The sequence below is a fragment of the Oncorhynchus gorbuscha genome, linkage group LG20 (genome assembly GCF_021184085.1).
Source record: "Oncorhynchus gorbuscha isolate QuinsamMale2020 ecotype Even-year linkage group LG20, OgorEven_v1.0, whole genome shotgun sequence".
Taxonomy (NCBI): domain Eukaryota; kingdom Metazoa; phylum Chordata; class Actinopteri; order Salmoniformes; family Salmonidae; genus Oncorhynchus; species Oncorhynchus gorbuscha.
In genome coordinates this window covers 22,703,876-22,729,423 of record NC_060192.1, presented here as the reverse complement: position 1 = coordinate 22,729,423, position 25,548 = coordinate 22,703,876, and the positions used below count along the sequence as shown (strand labels likewise).

At 43.7% G+C, this 25,548-nt stretch overlaps 1 protein-coding gene across 2 annotated transcripts in view; it reads right to left on the bottom strand.

Annotated features, from left to right (window-relative positions):
• Nucleotides 1–25,548, bottom strand: part of LOC124006974 (signal peptide peptidase-like 3) — a 50,315-nt gene that overhangs the window by 17,806 nt on the left and 6,961 nt on the right. The window contains exons 2-9 of one of the 2 annotated variants that reach the window (XM_046317187.1): nt 19,512–19,589; nt 19,197–19,288; nt 18,833–18,952; nt 18,446–18,524; nt 17,779–17,891; nt 16,011–16,117; nt 12,259–12,422; nt 11,748–11,935 (exon numbers count right to left, since the gene is read on the bottom strand). In XM_046317187.1, the coding sequence (XP_046173143.1) occupies nt 11,748–11,935; nt 12,259–12,422; nt 16,011–16,117; nt 17,779–17,891; nt 18,446–18,524; nt 18,833–18,952; nt 19,197–19,288; nt 19,512–19,589 (941 nt within the window). Of the gene's footprint in view, nt 1–11,747; nt 11,936–12,258; nt 12,423–16,010; nt 16,118–17,778; nt 17,892–18,445; nt 18,525–18,832; nt 18,953–19,178; nt 19,289–19,511; nt 19,590–25,548 lie in introns of both variants that reach the window. The other variant, XM_046317186.1, reaches the window with a different exon arrangement.

The following is a 25,548-nucleotide window of genomic DNA, read 5'->3' as shown; positions in this document are numbered from 1 at the left end:
CCAATTATTTTACAATACTACCGGTCAACAAATACATCTAAATGTGTGTATTGGGTTTCTACATTTGAGAAACAAGGATGGCTCAATTTGGGCCATCATGGAGTTACAGTCAAGCCTTCCAACTTCTCCTGTCTCGCTCCTGTGCTCCCCAATGCCCATGAACCTTGGCACCCATGTTTTGACCCCCACTGTTAAGAACTCCCTTCAAATCTGGTCCCAATTCCCGAAGTCACTTCAGCCTTAAACAAGCGAGCGGCTTCTCCCCATTAACATCTAATCCCAGCGTCACAGATTGACACGGAATTCGAGTTTTGGCATAGGAACGGTGTGGTGTTTGTGTGACCTATTTGTTGAGAACACATTAATCTCATTCCATACTCTGAGGGTTGACCATAATATTCCCAATACACACTTTTTTAGATACCTGCAAACTCGCAGCTTTGCCCAAAAACATGTCCCTTCATTTCCACTCGAGCTTACTAAGTGTCCAGTTGAGAGGTGCTTAGATCCTAACCTTTATCTGATGGGCACAATCTCCAGATTATACGACATAATACAGAACATTAATCTGCCTTCCTTTGCAAATACAACATCTGCATGGGAGCAAGACATAGGTGACGAGCTACTAAATTATATATGGCAACAAAGTATTAGGCGTATCCACACATCATTTTGGATAAGGTATGGTCTTATTCAGTTTAAGGTTTTGCAGTCTCCATTAGTCAAATGACAGATTGGCAAAAATATACTCAAATGTTGACCAAGTGCTTGAGATGCCGCCTGAGTCCAGCAACTGTGGGACATGTTTTGGTCATGCCAATCTAATCTTTGAGTGGCATCTGAGACCCCATTTGAGGCACTCTCACATGTGTATTACAACTGTTAGCCCTAATTTGGTCACTGCCATTTTTGGGGTACTTCCCCCAGACCAGAGTGCTACCATGCATCAGACATATGCGATAGAATTTGCCTCGCTGCTAGCTCGCCGCCTTGTCCTCTTTCACTGGACGTCTGCAAAGCCGCCCTCCTTTAAGCAGTGGGTTAAGGAGGTGACCTCTGCCTCTGGAGAAGGTTAGGTACATTGTGCTTGGGTCCCAACTAAAGTTAGACTAACCTGGGTCCCCATTAAGACAACACGCAGAGAGCCTGTCTTTTACTTAGTGTAACTTGCATAGTTTGGTAAGCAGTCATGTCTGTTCTACTAGCCATGTGTGCTGCTCCCCATTGTTTTTGTTTCCATTACTGTTTGTTTCGGGTTTTCTTTCTTATTTAACATACTTTTACAGATGCCTTGGTGGGTGGTTTGGAGGGAAGGGATGAATGGGAGAATGAGGGGTTGTACTGTTTTTGTTATATCTGAAAAAGTATTAAAAATATATTTAAGAATATTGGACCATACATAAAGCCCACTGTTTCCCAACCCTGGTCCCCGAGCACCCCCAACATTACACATTTGTAATGTAACCATGGACAAGCACATCTGAACTTATAAACCAATCATCAGGCCCTCAGTGAGCTGAATGAGGCATAGTCTATTGTCAGATGTGCTATTAGCAATAAGCATCCTCACCTGCAGCCCAACCGATGAAGCATAGTGGCTACAAAATGTTACATAGGCTGAAACACGGGGTTTGTCAAACCTGAAAGTTATTATTTTTAATAATAATTATTCTATCATAGATATACACAATTACTCATTATTGTTATGTTTTTATTACAAAGCATGGCATTGCCCTTTTAAGACTCCATTGTCCCCTTTGAGCAATGTTACGTAGCGATGGGCATTCCGAGTCTTATCTGTGAGACGGACCATTTGGCTCCATTCATCTAAAAAAAAAAAAGAGCCGTACACTTTGCTCCCAAACAGCTCTTTATTCGGTAATGCTTAGAAAATTGACCTAAAACCATTAAGACAAAAATTGTATATCTAATTTAAAGCCTTGAATATTGCCTAACACGTCAGATTATGAAATGTGAGTTCAAATACATTATTACCTGACCAGATTAGATGGCCTGCAAAACCCCCCAAAAAATAAAGTATGGACTAAAGAAAAGTGCGTGGACTAGAATTAGGCGCTCTCCTCACTATATTGCTCCTGCACTGAGGAATTACCATCTTCAGAGAACACTTTTATAATTATTCTGCAGATAAATCGACGTCTGGAGCCCAAAAAGCAATAGAAATAGCTTGCAAATCAAGGAGCCAAATGAACGGCTCTTTCACATATGCGATTCGGTTCCCAACATTCACCAAAAAGAGCTACTACAGTCATGGCCAAAAGTTGAGAATGACGCAAATATTAATTTCCACAAAGTTTTCTGCTTCAGTGTCTTTAGATATTTTTGTCAGATGTTACTATGGAATACTGAAGTATAATTACAAGCATTTAAGTGTCAAAGGCTTTTATTGACAATTGCATGAAGTTGATGCAAAGAGTCAATATTTGCAGTGTTGACCCATCTTTTTCAAGACCTCTGCAATCCACCCTGGCATGCTGTCAATTAACTTCTGGGCCACATCCTGACTGATGGCAGCCCATTATTGCATAATCAATACATGTAGTTTGTCAGAATTTGTGGGTTTGTTTGTCCACCCGCCTCGAAGATCGACCACAAATTCTCAATGGGATTAAGGTCTGGGGAGTATCCTGGCCAGGGACCCAAAATATTGATGTTTTGTTCCGAGTCACTTAGTTATCACTTTTGCCGTATGGCAAGGTGCTCGATCATGCTGGAAAAGGCATTGTTCGTCACCAAACTGTTCCTGGATGTGTTGGTAATATTCTTTATTCATGACTGTGTTCATAGGCAAAATTGTGAGTGAGCCCACTCCCTTGGCTGAGAAGCAACCCCACACATGAATGGTCTCAGGATGCTTCACTGTTGGCATGAAACAGGACTGATGGTTGCGCTCACTTTGTCTTCTCCGGACAAGCTTTTTTCCAGATGCCCCAAACAATCGGAAAGGGAATTCATCAGAGAATATTACTTTACCCCAGTCCTCAGCAGCCCAATCCCTGTACCTTTTTCAGAATATCAGTCTGTCCCTGATGTTTTTCCTGGAGAGAAGTGGCTTCTTTGCTACCCTTCTTGACATCAAGCCATCCTCCAAAAGTCTTTGCCTAACTTTGCGTGCAGATGCACTCACACCTGCCTACTGCCATTCCTGAACAAGCATCGTACAGGTGGTGCCCCAATCCCACAGCTGAATCAACGTTAGGAGAAGGTCCTGGCACTTGCTGGACTTTCTTGGGTGCCCTGAAGCCTTCTTCACAACAATTGAACTGCTCTCCTTGAAGTTCTTGATGATCCGATAAATGGTTGATTTAGGTGCAATCTCACTGGCAGCAATATCCTTGCCTGTGAAGCCTTTTTTGTGCAAAGCAATGATGACGGCACGTGTTTCCTTGCAGGTACCCATGGTTGACAGAGGAAGAACAATGATTCCAAATACCACCCTCCTTTCGAAGCTTCCAGTCTGTTATTCAAACTCAATCAGCATGACAGAGTGATCGCCAGCCTTACCTCGTCAACACTCAAACCTGTGTTAACGAGAGAATCAATGACATGTCAGCTGGTCCTTTTGTGGCAGTGCTGAAATGCAGTGAAAATGTTTTTTTGGGGGGATTCAGGTCATTTGCATGGCAAAGAGGGACTTTGCAATTAATTGCAATTCATCTGATCACTTCATAACATTCTGGAGTATATGCAAATTGCCATCATACAAACTGAGGCAGCAGACTGAAAATGAATGTCATTCTCAAAATGTTTGGCCACGACTGTACTGTTGTGCAGCTGCACCTAAATCATGCTTGAAACACCGGTTGTAACTGAATTTGTAAAATGATGCCACTCGTGCAATTGAAGGACTAATTAAGAAAGTGGTAGCAATGGAAAACTGTCCCCCCCATTTTTATTTTTACTAAAAGCCAAAACAGTGTTCCAAAGTATTTTTGCATTAAAAATTGATGTGCATTGACTGCTTGTAAGAAAACATGTTACCCTCCCTATGACTCTTGCAACCTGAATGCATCTCAAAAGGAATATTTATCTAAAATGGAACACACAACGCAACTAGGTAAATAGTTAAACTATTCTGTGGGGTTTCCTGATTTTGTTCTAATAACATTACATGGCAAAAAATATGAGCACTGGAAAGTTGCATCCATACCTGAATATTAAAGTATAGGCTTTGAATGACTGACAGCAGCTACAACAGGCTACACACCACTGTTTGAGTTGAGCTCTGCGATTGTGCGCATAAGACTTTTTAATTCTCTTCATCTGAACATCGGCGTGTCAGCAACAATCATGCATGTCAATTCAGTGCACACAGCTTAACAGAGAAAATACTATTTGAGAATTCATTTAATTGCCATTATAAAATGGGTGGTTTAAGCCCTGAATGCTGATTGGCTGAAAACATTTATTTTTACTGCTCTAATTATGTGGGTAACCACATAAGGCACATCAGGTGTTTGTGGTATATTTCTAAGGGCTGTATCCTTAGCCGTGGTATATTGGCCATATACCACAACCCCTTGGGCCTTATTGCTTAAATATACACTGCAAGTACAAAACATTAGGAACACTTTCCTACTATTGAGATGCACCACTTTTGCCTTCGGAACAGCCTCAAAATCATCAGGGTATGGACTCTACAAGTGTCGAAAGCGTTCCACAGGGATGCTGGCCCATGTTGACTCCAATGCTTCCTACAGTTGTGTCAAATTGGCTGGTAGAGGATCTCTACGCTGAATAGTTTATTCTCTCTCATCCCACAGATGCTCAATTTGATTAAGATCTGGTGACTGGGCAGGCCACTGCAGTAAAACTGAATTCACTGTCATGTTTGTGGAACCATTCCTGGACAATCCTAGACTTGTGTCAGAGCATTATCCTGCTGAAAAAAAATATTTGCAGATGGATACACTGCTGCCATAAAATGCACCTGATTCACAATGATGTTCCGATATCCTGTGGCATTCAAACATTTCTCCACTTTTAACAAGGGGTCCAATGTGTGCCATGAAAACACACCATGATGGATACGTGTGGTTCTTTATACCATACAAACTATCACGGATTACAAAGGGAATACCAGCCGCGAGCTGCCCAGTGACGGGAGCCTACCAGACAAGCTAAATGCCTTATGCTTGCATCAAGGCAAGCAACACTGAACTATGTATGAGAGCACCATCGGTTCCAGACGACTGAGTGACCATGCTCTCCATAGCCAATGCGAGTAAGCCATTTAAAAAGGTTAACATTCACAAGGCTGCAGGGCCAGATGGACTACTAGGACTCAGAGCATTCGCTGACCAGCTGGTAAGTGTCTTCACTGACATTGTCAAGCTCTTCCTGACCCAGTCTGTAAAAACTACATGTTTCAGAGTCCACCATAGTCCTTGGCCCAATAATGCCAAGGAAACACACTACCGCCCCATAGCACTCACATCTGTACCCATGAAATGCATTGAAAGGCTGGTCACTCCACAATGCCCTTACCCACCTGGACAAAAGGAACACCTACCGTTAGAATGCTGTTCATTGACTACAGCTCTGCGTTCAACACCATAGTGCCCTCTAAGCTCATCACTAAGCTAAGGACCCTGGGACTAAACACCTCCCTCTAGAACTGGATATTGGAATTCCTGATGGGTCGCCCCCAGGTGGTGAGGGTAGGCACATCTGCCACACTGACCCTCAACACGGGGGCCCCTCAGGAGTGCGTGCTTAGTCCCCACGACTCCAACATTATTAAGTTTGCCAACTACACGACAGTGGTAGGCCTGATCACAGACGACGACATTGACCTCCTCCCTATAGGCTGACACCTGGCAGTGTGGTGCCAGGACAACATTAACCTCTTTGTCAATGTGAGCAAGACAAAGGAGCTGATAATGGACGACAGGAAAGGGCGACTACGCCCCCATACACAGTCAGGGCTGTACAGGCTTTGATTTACACTCACTGGACTCTAACCACACACACACACACATGCTGCTGCTACTCTATTATCTATGCATCGTCCCTTTACGTTGACTTGTTACCAGTACCTCATATATAGCCTTGTTATTTTACTGTGGTAAACCAGTTCTGTTAGTTTATTTAGCAAATTTGTAATATTTTTTGGGGGTTGGTTAAGGGCTCGTAAGTAAGCATTTCACGGCAAGGTCTACACCTGTTGTATACGGCACATGTGACTAATTTAACTTGATACCTCCAACATGAAACAGCAGGAACCTGGATTCATCAGACCAGTTAAATGTTTTTCCGTTGGGTGGTGGACCATTCTTGATACACACGTGAGACAGTTGAGCGTGAAAAACCCAGCAGCGTTGCAGTTCTTGACACACTGAAACCAGTGCGCCTGGCACCTACCACCCATACCCTGTTCAAAGTCACTTAATTATTTAGTCTTGCCCACCCTCTGAATGTCACACACAATCCATATCTCAAGGCTTAAAAATCCTTCTTTAGCCAGTCTCCTTCCTTTAATCTAAACTGATTGAAGTTGACATGAATAAGTGATCAGGGATTCACCTGGTTGGTCTATGTCATGGAAAGAGCATGTGTTTTGTACACTCAGTGCATTTCATAGAACAGACATGCTTCTAGTAGTAGTATTAAGATGTAATCTCTAAACCAGTGGTTGTGTTACATCAGGGCAGCCCAACCATGTGGCTGGAGAGCAACTGTCCTGTAGGTTCTAGCACACCTGATTCTAATAATTAACTGGTTGATGAGCTGAATCAGGTTAGTTCAGAGGTGGGCAAACTTTTTGACTCGCGGGCCACAATGGGTTCTAAAATTTGACAGAGGGGCCGGGCCAGGAGCATTTGGAGGGAGTGTTTGGGCCAGATATACTAAAGCATTAAATGTAGTGTGTGCAAACCTCATAGCACAGTAAGAACACTACAACCCAATTTATTAACTGTCTTTCAAATGTAAAAATAGCCCTTATCAGTTAATAAATTTGTCTCAAGGAATATGCAAGATATGGCATTTACATACTATTTCGCAGATACTGGGAGGAGGAAATGTAAATAGATTAAAATAACATACGCACTGTTATTTATCAAGATTGCGTCTGTTTTTAATAAGTTTCAATCGAAGGTGCAAAGTTAAAGAAATCAACATTTATTGAAAAATGGAATCACTTTCAACATTCAAAACATATTATTACACAACGAAATACTCAAGCTCAATAATATCTACTTGTGTTAAACTCCGCAAAATCATGGATGGATTGTCCTGACCGCGCGCTCTACAAACTCGCCACGGACGCCCTCGCCTTCACGCGCAAACAGTACACGTGTATCGTTGCCAAGCACACAGACATAGGCTGTATTAAATATCCTACCTGCAGCTGAAAATTTAAATTTAAATTAAGAGCGATGTGCGGCGTGTTAATTAAGCTACTGTACCGCTGCTGTGCGTAAATGTGAAACGAAGTGAAAATTAAAGTGAAATAAAGAGAAATACGCGCCACTCCAACAACGGTCAATGTGTTTTGAGTGCGCCATCTATTGGGGAAACGTGGGCATTGCAGGGAAAGGGGAAAAAAGGAGGTTTTTACTATCATTTGGACAAGTTCGGCGGGCCGGATTAAAAAGCCTAACGGGCCGTATGTGGCCCGCGGGCCGTAGTTTGCCCATGTCTGGGTTAGTTACTACTAGGGCTGGGGGATATGGCCTAAATCTCATAAAATTTTTCACATTTCACTGTATGACGTTATTTGACGTTTTGAAGTCATTTCAATGGTGCTCTCTCTATTCTGATTTAACGGTATAACACAATCTGACAGATATATTGGCACGACAGCCATATTGCAGCTCCATCCCAAAGCCCTTGCTTGGAAGTATACTTCACCAGACCGCTAAGAACCTTGCCCTCAGCTTGGCCAAGGTGGTGAAACATGGCAGTGATGACACCATAGGCCTTGTGGATCTCTGCACCAGACAGGATGCTTTTGCCAGCATACTTGGGGTCCAACGTGTACAATGCAGAGTGTATGGGCTTCAGGCAGTAGTCTTCACACTTTTTGATGTATTTCAGAACTGCAGTTTCCTCTGCTTGGAGCAACAGTGAAGTGGGCAGGGCAATACGTATTTCTTCTCTTATATCTGCAAGCAGAGTCTGAACATCAGACAGGATGGCATTGTCTCCTTCATTCTGTGCAATAGCTACTGCTATTTTTCAGGAGTTCCAGGCTGCTTTACCTCTCTCTCCCAAAATACATCATCCAGGAGGATCCTCTTGATGGGGCTGTCCATATCAGCAGACTGATTAGCCATTTCTTGAAGAGACTTCTTCGCCTCCAGGAGACTGTTAAACATGATGACAACACCACCCCAATGGGTGTTGCTGGGCAGCTTCAATGTGGTGCTCTTATTCTTCTCACTTTGCTTGGTGAGGTAGATTGCTACTACAACTTGATGACCCTTCACATACCTAACCATTTCCTTGGCTCTCTTGTAATGTGTATCCATTGTCTTCAGTGCCATGTCGTCATTGAGGAGCAGATTCAATGCATGAGCAGCACAGCCAATGGTTGTGATGTGAGAATAGGACTCCACTTTAGACCAAGCAGCCTTCATGTTCGCAGCATTGTCTGTCACCAGTGCAAATACTTTCTGTGGTCCAAGGTCATTGATGACTGCCTTCAGCTCATCTGCAATGTAGAGACCGGTGTATCTGTGGTCCCTGGTGTCTGTGCTCTTGTAGAATACTGGTTGAGGGGTGGAGATGTAGTTAATTATTCCTTGCCCACTAACATTTGACCACCCATCAGAGATGATTGCAATACAGTCTGATGTCTCTATTATTTGCTTGACCTTCATTTTAACTCTGCATCCAGCAAATTAGTAGATAAAGCATGTCTGGTTGGAGGGGTGTATGCTGGGCGATGAACAGAAATCTCTTCCAATACACATTGCCTGGGAGCATCAGAGGTGAACCAGTTGTATACACAGCTCAAGCAAGACATTCATTAGCACTTCTCTGATTACGTTCCTCCATTGAGTCAAAAAAAAACTTTGATTCCAGGAGGACCATGAGCTGTTGCTATCGATAAGGTGTCCGATCCATCATTTTCACCTCAAATAGGAGGTAGAGGGCCTTTTGTCAGTTGCTGCTTGTTGTGAGCACTGAGGGAACTTTATGCACTTGGCCAGATAATTCTGCATCTTAGTTGCATTCTTCACATATGATTTGGCACTGTATTTGCAAATGTACACAGCTTTTCCTTCTACATTAGCTGCAGTGAAATGTCTCCACACATCTGATAGTGCCCATGGCATTTTCTTGTAAAGTTTAGGGGAAAATGGGTTTAAAAAAAAACAACAAATACAATTTCATGTACAGATAAATAATTACGCAGTTAGATTAAAACAACTCCTTTGTAAGATATATATTTTTTAAATTAAACATGTATGGGAACAGGTGAATTAACACTCAGTCAGCAGGCTCAAGCAAGCTAAAACCCAAATGGTAGCAGAAACTAACTAGCAGAAATTGTTAACAAGTTAGAAATGATTTAAAACACACTTTGCTGTAGGCTGCTATTTACTAGGTTAAAAAAACTGTGTCATAACATATATTCACCCCACCCAGTATTGTAATCAATACTTACCAGAAAGTACAATGGGAGAAAAAAGTATTTAGTCAGCCACCAATTGTGCAAGTTCTCCCACTTAAAAAGATGAGGCCTGTAATTTTCATCATAGGTACACTTCATCATAGGTACACAGACAAAATTAGATTTTTTTTCTCTCCAGAAAATCACATTGTAGGATTTTAATGAATTTATTTGCAAATTATGGTGGAAAATAAGTATTTGGTCACCTACAAACAAGATTTCTGGCTCTCACAGACCTGTAACTTCTTTAAGAGGCTCCTCTGTCCTCTACTCATTACCTGTATTAATGGCACCTGTTTGAACTTGTTATCAGTATAAAAGACACCTGTCCAATCTCTCAAACAGTCACACTCCAAACTCCACTATGGCCAAGACCAAAGAGCTGTCAAAGGACACCAGAAACAAAATTGTAGACCTGCACCAGGCTGGGAAGACTGAATCTGCAATAAGTAAGCAGCTTGGTTTGAAGAAATCAACTGTGGGAGCAATTATTAGGAAATGGAAGACATACAAGTCGCTCTGGATAAGAGCGTCTGCTAAATGACTTAAATGTAAATGTAAATAATACAAGACCACTGATAATCTCCCTCGGTCTGGGGCTCCACGCAAGATCTCACCCCGTGGGGTCAAAATGATCACAAGAACGGTGAGCAAAAATCCCAGAACCACACAGGGGGGGACCTAATGAATGACCTGCTGAGAGCTGGGACCAAAGTAACAAAGCCTACCATCAGTAACACACTATGCCGCCAGGGACTCAAATCCTGCAGTGCCAGACGTGTCCCCCTGCTTAAGCCAGTACATGTCCAGGCCCATCTGAAGTCTGCTAGAGAGCATTTGGATGATCCAGAAGAAGATTGGGAGAATGTCATATGGTCAGATGAAACCAAAATATAACTTTTTGGTAAAAACTCAACTTGTTGTGTTTGGAGGACAAAGAATGCTGAATTGCATCCAAAGAACACCATACCTACTGTGAAGCATAGGGGTGGAAACATCATGCTTTGGGTCTGTTTTTTACAAATGGACCAGGATGACTGATCCATGTAAAGGAAACAATGAATGGGGCCATGTATCGTGAGATTTTGAGTGAAAACCTCCTTCCATCAGCAAGGGCATTGAAGATTAAACATGGCTGGGTCTTTCAGCATGACAATGATCGCAAACACCCCGCCCGGGCAACGAAGAGTGGCTTCGTAAGAAGCATTTCAAGGTCCTGGAGTGGCCTAGCCAGTCTCCAGATCTCATCCCTATAGAAAATATTTTGAGGGAGTTGAAAGTCCGTGTTGCCCAGCAACAGCCCCAAAACATCACAGCTCTAGAGGAGATCTGCATGGAGGAATGTGCCAAAATACCAGCATGTGTGTGAAAACTGTGTGAAGACTTACAGAAAACATTTGACCTCTGTCATTGCCAACAAAGGGTATATATAAGAAAGTATTGAGATAAACTTTTGTTATTGACCAAATACTTATTTTCCACCATAATTTGCAAATAAATTCATTAAAAATCCTACAATGTGATTTTCTGGATTTTCCCCCTAATTTTGTCTGTCATAGTTGAAGTGTACCTATGATGAAAATTACAGGCCTCTCATCTTTTTAAGTGGTAGAACTTGCACAATTGGTGGTTGACTAAATACTTTTTTGCCCCACTGTATGTAGTCCTTGGCTCAGACAGTGTAGTAGTGTGGGCTCAATAGCTTCTCATTAGTGTGCAATATCTTGAGAATCAGTTGTATATGTGGTGGAAGAGCGCACTGTGCATGCAAAGGGTTGCAATTCCATTGAATTGGGAATAGTTTAACCAAAATATGCCACAAGACCTAGAATTGCCTTATGTGTAGTATCCCCCCAAAATGTTCACTGTTAAATTCATCAAAAAAAGTTAGCTTATAAGCAAAATTCACAGGCTTAACTTCACATGGAAAAAGTCCAGAAAAATTCTGGAAATTTACCAGAAGGTTTCTGACACTTTGCCAAGCCCTAGTTACTACTCGAGGGTCGCTCTGACAGGAGGGTAGCTTTGACAGGAACAGGATTGGGCAGCCCTGTGTTACATGATGGTCCATCCCACCACTTTCGCTTCTCCACTCTGTTCTTACCCACAAAGTATCCGATGAGAGTGCAGTGGAAGTAGGAGACGCGCCCCATGCGCCCGGGTGTGCCTGGCCCCCCCGCCTCACCGTTGGCCTGCTTCTTGTAGTTGTCGTAGCGCAGCACAAAGCACAGCAGTAGCCCCGGCATGACTATGTCCCCGATCCCCAGCATGGAGAAGTGACTGCCTGTGGAACTGGAGGGAGAGAGGGTTGAGATATAAGGGGAAAAGGGGGAGGGATGGATGAAATATTGGGAGAAAATAAGAGGGGGAGGGAACCAAGACACAATGAAGGGCAGGATGCAAAGAGGAGGAACGAGAATAATAAGGAGATGACAGTTGTGGGTTGCATCATAGCAGGAAGGTAAAAGCAAGAGTGAGAGAGGGTGGGAAAAGACAAGCGTGAGTTTCAGCGCTCATAACAACACCAGAGGTTAATCAATACAGCTCTAGTGAATGGAGCTGGAGGTTCACACACAAGTCCAGCGACCCCACCTCCCACGGTCAGGCTATGGTACCTGGGGAAAACCAGCTTGCCAGGCAGGGACAAGCGTGGGACGTCACGGCCCATCCCAGGGCCCAGGTGGAGCTTCCTGGAGAGCACGTCTAAGGGGTTGTCAGCCGGTTGGGTGGCCACCTTCACCATCACGTTGCTGTTGAAGATGTAGGCTGAGAAGAACACCTGGGGGACAGACACAAATGGAAGAGTCATCTACTGGGGCTCAAGCAATCCTAAGAAATTGCCACTGTTTGTAGTTCTGTCTTACACATGTTGACTAACCACGACAAATGTGATTGAAGAACAGAGTTGGCCTTTAAGGCTCTACCATGGTGTACAGCAGGAATAACCATTAACGTCAACTGTCCTGTTAGCATGGAAATGTCAGTCTATACCATTCTGCTCTATTCCCTGTTCTGCTCTGTCCACCTTAATTACCCTAAGAGACCTGGAACAGTGGAACTCTGTACCTTATGTCTTCGCACATACAGTAAGCCACTTTGACAGTCTACAGTGACGAGGTGAGGGCCCTCGGAGTGTGGTGTCAGGAAAATAACCTCACACTCAACCTCAACAAAACAAAAGGAGATGATCATGGACTTCAGGAAACAGCAGAAGGAGCACCCCCTATCCACATCGACGGGACAGTAGTGGAGAGGGTAGTAAGTTTTAAGTTCCTCAGCATACACATCACGGACAAACTGAAATGGTCCATCCGCACAGACAATGTGGTATGGCAACCTCAGGAGGCTGAAGAAATTTGTCTTGTCACCAAAAACACAAACATTTACAGATGCACAATTGAGAGCATCCTGTCGGGCTGTATCACCGCCTGGCACGGCAACTGCTCTGCTCACAACTGTAAGGCTCTCCAGAGGGTAGTGAGGTCTGCACAACGCATCACCGGGTGCAAACTACCTGCCCTCCAGGACACCTACACCACCCGACGTTATAGGAAGGCCAAAAAGATCAAGGACAACAACCACGCGAGCCACTGCCTGTTCACCCCGCTATTATCCAAAAGGCGAGGTCGGTAAAGGTGCATGAAAGCTGGGACCGAGAGACTTCTAAAAGCTTCTATCTCAAGGCCATCAGACTGTTAAACAGCCATCACTAACATGGAGTAGCTTCTGCCAACATACAGACTTATAATTAACATTTGGATGTAATAAATTTATCACAAGTCACTTAAACAATGCCACTTTATATAATGTAACCCTATAATATAACCCCACTGCATCTTGCCTATGCCGTTCGGCCATCGCTCATCCATATACTTATATGTACATATTCTTAATCATTCCTTTACATTTGTGTGTATAAGGAAGTTGTGAAATGTTTAGATTACTTGTTAGATATTACTGCACGGTCAGAACTAGAAGCACAAGCATTTCGCTACACTTGCATTAACATCTGCTAACCATGTGTATGTGACCAATCAAATTTGATTTGATTTTACTGCCGGGGTGACAATCTAATTTTGCCCAGGGGCCACTTTTGGGGATAACACTAGAGGTCGACCGATTATGATTTTTCAGGGTCGATACCGATTATTGTAGGACCAAAATAGCCGATACCGATTAATCGACCGATTTTAAAAATGTATTTGTAATAATGACAATTACAACAAAACTGAATGAACACTTATTTTAACTTAATATAATACATCAATAAAATAAATTTAGCCTCAAATAAATAATGAAGCATGTTCAATTTCATTTAAATAATACAAAAACAAAAGTGTTGGAGAAGAAAGTAAAAGTGCAATATGTGCCATGTAAGAAAGCTAACGTTTAAGTTCCTTGCTCAGAACATATGAAAGCTGGGTTCCTTTTAACATGTGTCTTCAATATTCCAAGGTAAGAAGTTTTAGGTTGTAGTTATTATAGGAATTATAGGACTATTTTTCTCTATACCATTTGTATTTCATATACCTTTGACTATTGGATGTTCTTATAGGCACTTTAGTATTGCCAGTGTAACAGTATAGCTTCCATCCCTCTCCTTGCCGCTACCTGGGCTCGAACCAGGAATACATCGACAACAGCCACCCTCGACGCAGCGTTACCCATGCAGAGCAAGGGGAACAACTACTCCAAGTCTCAGAGCGAGTGACGTTTGAAACGCTATTAGCGTGCACCCCGCTAACTAGCTAGCCATTTCACATAGGTTACACCAGCCTAATCTCGGGAATTGATAGGCTTGAAGTCATAAACAGCTCAATGCTTGTAGCATTGCGAAGAGCTGCTGTCAAACGCACAATAGTGCTGTTTGAATGAATGCTTGCGAGCTCAGTCAGACTGCTCTATCAAATCATAGACTTAATTATAACATACAGAAATACGAGCCTTAGGTCATTAATATGGTCGAATCCAGAAACTATCATCTTGAAAACAAAACATTTATTCTTTCAGTGAAATACAGAACCGTTCTGTATTTTACCTAACGGGTGGCATCCATCAGTCTAAATATTCTTGTTACCTTGCACAATCTTCAATGTTATGTCATTATTACGTAAAATTCTAGCAAATGAGGCGGTCCAAACGGTTGCATATACCCTGACTCTGCGTGCAATGAACGCAAGAGAAGTGACACAATTTCACCTGGTTAATATTGCCAGCTAACCTGGATTTCTTTTAGCTAAATATGCAGGTTTAAAAATATATACTTGTGTATTGATTTTAAGGCATTGATGTTTACGGTTAGGTACACGTTTGGAGCAATGACAGTCCTTATTCGCAAATGCGCACCACATCGATTATATGCAACGCAGGACATGCTAGATAAACTAGTAATATCATCAACCATGTGTAGTTAACTAGTGATTATGATTGATTGATTTTTATAAGACAAGTTTAATGCTAGCTAGCAACTTACCGTGGCTTCTTACTGCATCTGCGTAACAGGCAAGTTCCTCGTGGAGTGCAATGAGAGGCAGTTAGAGCGTTGGACTAGCTAACCGCAAGGTTGCAAGATTGAATCCCTGAGCTGACAAGGTAAAAAAATCTGTCGTTCTGCCCCTGAACAAGGCAGTTAACCCACTGTTCCTAGGCCATCATTGAAAATAAGAATGTGTTCTTAACTGACTTGCCTAGTTAAATACAGGTGTAAAAATAAATAAAAATAGGCAAAAATCGGGGTCCAAATATACCGATTTACGATTGTTATGAAAACTTGAAATCGGCCCTAATTAAATCGGCCATTCCGATTAATCGGTCGACCTCTCGTTCACACACCCCTTAATTTTTTTAGTGCATTTCCTCACCATCAAAATGTGCTAAAAATAGTCCTCTATCCATAGTTTTACTTGAATTATATATTAGCAGGTTAGTCTCATTGAAATTAACCACCTCTTTTACAAGAGGCCAAAATAGCACACAAAGTTGCAGAAACATTTACAACATCAAACACAAAGCACCACAGTTTAAAAAATATAAATGAACACATTGAACACCAAGATGGCTTGGGAACGTGTGGTGCAACTAGGGATCAAAATATTGACAGCCCCCCACTTAATTTTTCATCATAGTGTTTTGGAATTTTCCATGTTCCTCAACTGTCTAGCTTAAATTTTGGTGAATATTAGCACGCTGGACACATTCAAGATATTTGTAACTTTTTTAAACTCAAACCACCCGTGGGCCGGATTGGACCCCCCCGGATTGGACCCCCTCGCGGGCCTGATGACTCATGGCCCTGCCTGTGTTTTAGCAGTCGTATTTGGGTCAACTGGGTGGCGGTGGGTTGAAGGGAGGAGAGGGGCTCTCTTACCCAGAACACGTCATAGATGAGCAGCCCTGACAGCAGCAGGCAAGACACCTTCAGACTGGGCAGCCGCACAAACGCTATCATGGCCACACACAACCCCATGGCTAGAGCTGAGGAGAGAGAGAGGAATATCACACATGGAGGGAGGGGGAGAGAAGGAAAGAAATGCACACACAGATCTGAGATAGACAGAGGAATCAAACCTTTATGAATGAAGCTCAGAGAGCACGAGAGAGAGAGGGGTCAGACATGAACTAGAAGGCTTCACATGTCCAAAAACCACCCAACCAAATATGCAGTAATTACATTTTAAAAACAGACTGTTCCCAATGGACCCGAGGACAGTCAGACCCATTCCGAAAAGGGCCGTGGTGAAAGAGATCCATGCTGGTTCGGCTCAGAGACCTGTTCAAGATCCGAAAGCAGAACGAACGAAAACTCCCAACTGGGCGCTGCTAGCGCCATCAATAAACAAGCGATATTGGCCAAATGATCCACAGTTACGTGCCCTTAACAACTGCCTATAACAAATGACAAAAACTACCATTGGTTGTGTAGAATATTCATATATAAAGGGAGACCAGCCTTGAGAGAATGAGAGAGAGATATGCCGGCACCATGGATTTCTTTAGATTTGTCAGATATCTGTATAGGCTACTACTGCTATACGTGTACAGGAGGCTACTTTGTACATTTTCTATCAGAATATTTTTTAGAAAGATAAGCATGATAATTGTTAGCCTAAAGGAGCAACTCTGCAAAGCCTAAAACAGTCCCCTCACCCGAAGTTCAACTGTCAAGAGTCAGTTTGAGTGCCTGTGTGCACTGCCTAAGTCTAATAATAACCATACCTACACAAAAGTTGCTTAACTTTATTAGGGTAGTAACAAAAGTCAGTCAAGTCTTTAATAATAAAAATACAGAACTGGACTATAGAAGCTTTTACCAACAAAAGAGATTGCCTACAATAGTCCTTCCAACAAATGACAGCAATAGATTAATGCTATTTATTTTACAACAGGCCTACTTTTAACATAGATTTTTTTGTCATTTAGCCTTAAACTAAATACAAAGAACAAAGTTAGCCAACAAAAAGTAAAACATACCAATTTTTGCGTAACTTATTTAAAGAACTGGTTTAGATTATTAATAGGTATATAATAATGGATTTACAATACAAATAATAACAACACAATTGATTGAATACGAAAATAAATCAATGAAAGGTAGAAAATTGCATCAAACCTAAATAGCACAGTCCATTAGGCCACACCAACGTGCTTCTCATCTTTGTCCACTAGAATATTAAAACTTGTCCGAGGACATTCCCCTTGTCAGCTTCTTTTCAATATACTTCCCATCCCCTAACTTTTGTTTTACTCCATCTTCGCAATAACAGTAGCCTAGGCTACTGAGATGTGCAGCCGGTACCAGTTTCAGCTGGACATAAGCTATACGATTTATTGAGTTGCAATTAGCTGACTCAGATAACAAGCGTGCGCAGTTCTCATCACACAAATACAAAATCAAGTCATAATTTAGGACGCGCGCCCGCTCCAGTCCCGATCTCGAAAACTCTGGTTCCGTTGGACCCATGAAGACCTCTAATATGAACACATGCAGCTCAAAAACACAAGTAATGGAGCTCAGAGAGTGAGACACAAACTGAGATAGAGAAACTAAAGAAAGGCAATAGCAAACAATAATCTGAAACACGCCGTTTATGCCCCCACACACGCTCAAACACAAGGTAGTTATGACAATGATATACCATCCATGAGCAGCCAGTGTCCCGTCAGCACCCAAATCAGCACCAGCATGACAGAGAGGGAGAAGGCGAGGAGCTCGGCCAGAGTGAAGCGCCCACAGCAGCCAAACGATATCCTACAGGGGGGAGGAGGGAGAGAGATGGTTTATACACACTGGACAATACAATCTCTTCACTGGAAAATTACCTTTTCTAAACACATGTCGATATGTACGGGGTTAAATACGTAGATATAGCAAAGTTTACTTAAGAGTTCAAATAAAGGCCAGATGCTTTACATTGTCAAACAGAAAAGGGGAATTAAAGAGTTGTGACATTGGAGACTTGGCTATGGTAGCCTCTCAGTTTGACATGTGGACCAACATGATACCATGCATCTCTAACATCCTATTGATGAGCCTGAGGACGGATGGTGCCGAATCAGTTGTGCCTTTGGAGTGAATAGAGACCCATTAGCATATGCTGCGGAACAATTGGTATTTTGCTATTTTTGGTGCCAAAGTGATCACAGGCCAGCAGGCACACACCGATTCAAATGGCATTATGTAGATTTGTGAGAGATAAGAGAGAAAAATAGAGATAAAGAGAGCCAGAAGGGGGAGAGGAAGACAGCAGGGTCCTGGGAGAGAGAGAAAGAGAGTGAGACAAATGGACAAAGAAACTTACTTACTTGTTTTGTGGGGAGCAGGGTCTGGTCAAGTACTGGCACATTGGCAACAGGAGGAATGCAAACGCAATTGTCGCAAGAACTGAAGAGGAACAACAAAGAGGGAGATGGATAAGTGAAGGAGAGACTACTCGTAACCAGACAGTTTGTTTCAGTCCATTGGTTTCCACTCAGTTTAACAGTGAATCATTGTCATCTCACCCATAAGAAGTATACAGAGAATTATTTTTGTTAAATCAATGCATGATGACTTGTATTTTGCCGAACTGCACAACTAATATATCATGCTCTAAGGAAACAACTAAATTAATGTCTGCTTGCCTTTAGACAAGAAAATGCTCTAACATTATGGCACATTTGTTTGTGTGTGTGGTGTGACGGGTCAGGTACCTGCGGTGCAAATGGTGAAAACCACCTGGACAGAGTCGAAGAAAAAGAACATGACTAGCAGAGACACGGAGGCTCCTATGGGCAGGAACAGAGCCTGCGTGGAGTCTATGGTTTGAATACCTGCAAGACAACACAATACATGCACAAGTGAGAATGCTCAAACACACAGAGATAGACAATCACTATCATACACACACACAGGCATACACATTTCTGCATGTGCTGCATCTATAGCCTGGGTAACAGCAAACAAACCAACAAATAAATATACAGAATCCATGGTATGACGACTTCCAACTTGTAAACAGAAAAGAAAAACACACGCTCTGTATGTCTTATGTCTCACCAAATATGTGAGACTCACTGTTGTTTGTGTTGCCATTGTTGAAGGCCCCATTCGGGACAGGGTTACCATCCTTATCCTTCTCCTGGTTCTCACAGTCCATGTTCAACGATCTGCATGGGGAAAGAGGGAAAAGTGGAAAGAAAGGTTGACTAACTGAAATAAATCAAGCTTCTCTCACAGAGAGAATAGCAAAGACTTGTTTTAAAAAGGGTGGATAGCTCAACATAGGTGTTCAATGCTTACTATAATGGAAATAACATGATAGAAAAGATGAGCCCCATAGTGACGAGTGTCTGCCTATCTGGGATGTAAGCACTTAGACGGGGTACCCACCTGAAGCTGCCATAGACAATGAGGAGGATGGAGATGAGGAAAGTGGACACCTGGCTGGAGTCGACGAGTGAGTACGCCCTATAGACAGAGAGAGAGAGATTTCAAATGATCATCCATTTCCTCCACAGAATATATTACAGAGTAGCCCATAGTATACTTCAGTGATGCATATGTCAACAAAGTTGTATTAATAACATGGCTAACTTGGCTACATTGAGTTATAAGTGGGTCAATCTTTCTTTACTATTTTCTACATTGTAGCATAATAGTGAAGACATCAAAACTATGAAATAACACATGGAATCATGTAGTAAAAAAAGAAAAAAAGAGCCGATTCAAAATATATTTTAAAAATGGGAGATTCTTCAAATAGCCACCCTTTGCCTTGACAGCTTTGCACACATGGCATTCTCTCAACCAGCTTCATGAGGTAGTCACCTGGAATGCATTTCAATTAACAGGTGTGCTTTGTTAAAAGTTAATTTGTGGAATTTCTTTCCTTCTTAATGCGTTTGAGCCAAACAGTTGTGTTGTGACAATTTAGTAGTGGTATACAGAAGATAGCCCTATTTGGTAAAAGACCAAGTCCATATTATGGCAAGAACAGCTCAAATAAGCAAAGAGAAATGACAGGCCATCATTACTTTAACACGTGAAGATCAGTCAATGCAGAAAATGTGAAGAATTTTGAAACTTTCTTCAATTGCAGTTGCAAAAACCATCAAGCACGGATGAAACTAGCTCTCATGAGGACCGCCACAGGAAAGGAAGACCCAGAGTTACTTCTGCTACAGAGCATGAGTTCATTAGAGTTACCAGCCTCAGAAATTGCAGCCCAAATAAATGTTTCAGAGTTCAAGTAACAAACTGTTCAGAGGAGACGACATGAATTAAGCCTTCATGGTTGAATTGCTGCAAAGAAACAACGACTAAAAGGTCACCAATAATAATAAGAAGAGACTTGATTTGGTCAAGAAACACGAGCAATGGACATTAGACTGGTGGAAATCTGTCCTTTGGTCTGGACGAGTCCAAATGTGCGATTTTTAGTTCCAACCGGAGTGTCTTTGTGAGACGCATGTATGGTTTCCACCGTGAAGCATGGAGGTCATGTGACGGTGCTTTGCTGGTGACACAGTCTGATTTATTTAGAATTCAAGGCACACTTAGCCCACATGGCTAACACAGCATTCTGCAGCGATACGCCATCCCATCTGGTTTGCACTTAGTGGGATTATCATTTGTTTTTCAAAGGACAATGACCCAACACACCTCCAGGCTGTGTAAGGGCTAATTGACCAAGGAGAGTGATGAGTGCTGCATCAGACGACCTGGCCTCCACACTCAGACGACCTGGCCTCCCAGACGACCTGGCCTCCACACTCCAGACGACCTGGCCTCCACACTCAGACGACCTGGCTGGCTCTCCACACTCAGACGACCTGGCCTGGCCTGGCCTCCACACTCAGACGACCTGGCCTCCACACTCAGACCTGGACCTGGCCTGGCCTCCACACTCAGACGACCTGGCCTCCACACTCAGACGACCTGGCCTCCACACTCAGACCTGGCCTCCACCTGGCCTCCACACTCAGACGACCTGGCCTCCACACTCAGACGACCTGGCCTCCACACTCAGACCTGGCCTCCACACTCACCTGGCCTCCACGACCTGGCCTCCACACTCAGACGACCTGGCCTCCACACTGGCCTCCACACTCAGACACCTGGCCTCCACACTCAGACGACCTGGCCTCCACACTCAGGCTGGCCTCCACACTCAGACGACCTGGCCTCCACACCACCTCACCTGGGCCTGGCCCACACTCAGACGACCTGGCCTCCACACTCAGACGACCTGGCCTCCACACTCAGACGACCTGGCCTCCACACTCAGACGACCTGGCCTCCACACTCAGACGACCTGGCCTCCACACTCAGACGACCTGGCCTCCACACGACCTGGCCTCCACACTCAGGCGACCACCTGGCCTCCACCTCAGACGACCTGGCCTCCACACCTGGCCTCCACACTCACCTGGACGACCTGGCCTCCACACTCACCTGGACTCAGACGACCTGGCCTCCACACTCAGACTCGACCTGGCCTCCACACTCACCTGGACGACCTGGCCCTGGCCTCCACACTCAGACGACCTGGCCTCCACACTCAGACGACCTGGCCTCCACACTCAGACGACCTGGCCTCCACACTCAGACGACCTGGCCTCCACACTCAGACGACCTGGCCTCCACACTCAGACGACCTGGCCTCCACACTCAGACGACCTGGCCTCCACACTCAGACGACCTGGCCTCCACACTCAGCCTCCACACTCAGACGACCTGGACCTGGCCTCCACACTCAGACGACCTGGCCTCCACACTCAGACGACCTGGCCTCCACACTCAGACGACCTGGCCTCCACACTCAGACGACCTGGCCTCCACACTCAGACGACCTGGCCTCCACACTCAGACGACCTGGCCTCCACACTCAGACGACCTGGCCTCCACACTCAGACGACCTGGCCTCCACACTCAGACGACCTGGCCTCCACACTCAGACGACCTCAACCCAATTGAAATGGTTTGGGATGAGTTGGACCGCAGAGTGAAGGAAAAGCAGCTAACAAATGCCCAGCATGTGGGAACTCCTTCAAGACTGTCGGAAAAAGCTTTCCAGGTGAAGCTGGTTGAGAGAATGCCAAGAGTGTGCAAAGCTGTCATCAAGGAAAAAGGTGGCTACCTTGAAGATTCTCAAACAAAACACTTTTGGTTACTACAGGATTCCAGGTGTGTGATTTCATAGTCTTGATGTCTTCACTATTATTCTATAATGTAGAAAATAGTAAAAAAAAAAAAAAGAAAGAAAAACCCTTGAATGAGTAGGTGTCCAAACTTGACTGATACTGAACGTTTGGTGTTGTCAACGTTTGATGCTGTGAAACTTGGTGAATAGCAAGCACTGTCATGTAATGATAGCTTGGTTGGGACAGGCGAGCACATCAGCAGAGGAGCTCGAATGATTCCTCTCTGTCACATGGAAATAGTTTCAGTGTTTAGCTAGCTAGCTAGTTAGTCGGTCAGGCAAGAAAAGGTGTGTAGCGGTAAATTTGGGCTGCGCTCAAAGCGCCAACCTCAGCTGTCACTTTCACTAACCAGCCATAAAGGGCAGCTAACTAGCCACTGAAATGAAGGCTAGAGTAATTTGTGTTTATCTGTTGGGCTTAGGTTATGTTTTGTCATGTTTGCAAGGTACAGATACTCATTGGCTTGTCTTCCTATTATTTGACAGCTTAGCTGTCATGTTAAAGTAGTAGATGCCTGCGCAGTGGAGCTCATATGAGAAGGATATTTGTTTACAAAGCCAGCTAACAAACTACTTGTTTTGGCCCATTTCTACTGATGCAATTCATTTGGAAACTGTCCCAGCTTCGTAACTAACCAGCCAACATTGGCTAACTCTGTAGCCAGTCAAGCAAGAAAGCAAGAGTTGATTGGAGGAGAGAGAGAGGGAGAGTGTGGAAAGGGAGCGGGGTAACTATCACACAATTTATTATGGAAACTTTATTAGGAAGAGAGTATGTGTATGGTTGGGAGAAAAAAAGAGGAAGGAAGAGACATTGAGTGAATGAGTTGTTCCTGACTACAATTGCATCATATTTGTTGCTCCTCTCCCTGTTCCTCTAGGTCAGTGAAAACAAAGGGCATGATATGGAGTCAGGGCTCAGCAGCAAAAAGGCATGGAGAAAGAGGAGTTAGAGATGATTGGAGAGAGAGATGTGGAGAGTGGAAGCAGAATGAGAGTACAGAGCAGAGGGAGGGGAAAAGGGAGAGCACACCTGAGAGGGAAGCCTACGTTTCCATCGAGTGTGTCTGCCCCAAGTCCCACCATTGTACCACACAGCCTGGGCCTAAAGTGACAGTGGCAGGGGGTTTGGAGTCGTTTTGAAACTTATCTGCTCTAGAGCTTGTAATGGGTTATACCAAGAGAATGGGCGGGGTTGGCCATCTTGACCAACCGAGGAGCTATTACAATATTGGACGCACAGTCAGAAAATTGTGGAAGTATGCGTTTGGGGGATGCTCAACATTGCCATCATAAATTGTGTGGGGGAACCTGCAAAAGGCCCCTTACCAGAAACCCCAACTGCAGGGGCCTAAAGCATTCAAATTTCAGCTTGTGCAATCACTTTGTGATATGGCTACAGTGGCAGGAAGAGGAAAGCCAATAGTGTGGCACCAGGGCGTGTGAACTGAGTTGTAACTCATTGGAAAGCAGGTGAAGCTTGAAGGGCACAAGAGAGGGTGCGCATCTGGAGTGGATGCAGGGCATTGAGTGGGAAAAACCTCTGTTGGGTACTCCACGTGTTCTGTGACACTTTGCAGGGTGGGGCCGTGGTTCCAGAAGTTCCATGATATGTTGTAGGCTAAACGCAAACACTAAAGTGACAGTGTGAAATACATCCTACAAATAATTTCTCTTAACAGTTGCGTATCTTCTCTCTTAGTCTCTAATACTTGTTGCATTAACTGAATTGTCAAAGTAGGCTATTATTTCTACATTGTGTTTTATTTTACCTTTAACCAGGTAGGCCAGTTGAGAACAAGTTCTCATTTACAACTGTGACTTGATCAAAATAAAGCAAAGCAGTGCGACAAAAAACAGAGTTACACATGGGATAAACAAAAGTACAGTCAAATAACACAATAGAAAAATCAATATACAGTGTGTGCAAATGGAGTAAGGAGGTAAGGCAATAAATAGACCAATAGTAGCAAAGTAATTACAATTTAGCAAATTAACATTGGAGTGATAGATGTGCAAGTAGAAATACTGGTGTGCAAAAGAACAAAAAAAGGTCAATAAAAACAATATAGGGATAGTCAGTTTTACGTGTGTGAAGGAGGCTTTGATGCAAAATAGGAAGCCAATTATAGATTTAATTTTGGATTGAAGATTCTTAAGAGCAGTTGGAGGCCACAGAATGAGTGCTGTATGCCATTGAAGCTCATTTGGAGGTTTGTTAACACAGTGTCCAAAGAGGGGCCAGAAGTATACAGAATGGTGTCGTCTGCTTAGAAGTGGATCGGGGAATCACCCGCAGTAAGAGCGACATTGTTGATATATACATAGAAAAGAGTCTGCCCGAGAATTGAACCCTGTGGTACCCCCATAGAGACTTCCAGACAACAGGCCCTCCCAAATCTGACACACTGAACTCTGAGAAGTAGTTGGTGAACCAGGCGAGGCAGTCATTTTAGTAACCAAGGCCGCTGAGTCTGCCGATAAAAATATGATGATTGACAGAGTCGAAAGCCTTGGCCAGGACGATGAAGGCGGCTGCACAGTACTGTCTTTTATCGATGGCGGTTATGATAGTGTAGTACCTTGAGTGTGGCTGATGTGCACCCGTGACCAGTTCGGAAACCGGATTGCACAGCGGAGAGGTACGGTGGGATTCGAAATAGTCAGTGATCTGTTTGTTAACTTGGCTTTCAAAGACTTTAGAAAGCCAGGGCAGGATAAATATAGGTCTATAACAGTTTGGGCCTCGAGTGTCACCCCCTTTGAAGAGGGGGATGACCGCGGCAGCTTTCCGATCTTTAGGAATCTCGGACGATACGAAAGGTTGAAAAAAACTAGAAATAGGGGTTGCAACAATGGTGGCAGATAATTTTATAAAGAGAATAGAGATTGTCTAGTCCAGCTGATTTGTACAGGTCCAGGTTTTGCAGCTCTTTCAGAACATCTGCTATCTGGATTTGGGTGAAGGAGAGCTGGGGAGGCTTGGGCAAGTAGTTTTGGGGGGTGTGGAGCGGTTGGCCGGGGTTGGGGAAGCCAGGTGGAAAGCATGGCCAGCCGTAGAGAACTGCTTAATGAAATCTCAACTATCGTAGATTTAGAAATCAGTGGTGACCATGTTCCCTAGCCTCAGTGCAGTGGGCAGCTGGGAGGAGGTGCTCTTATTCTTCATGGACTTTAGTGTGCCAGAACTTTTTGGAGTTAGGTACAGGATGCAAATTTCTGTTT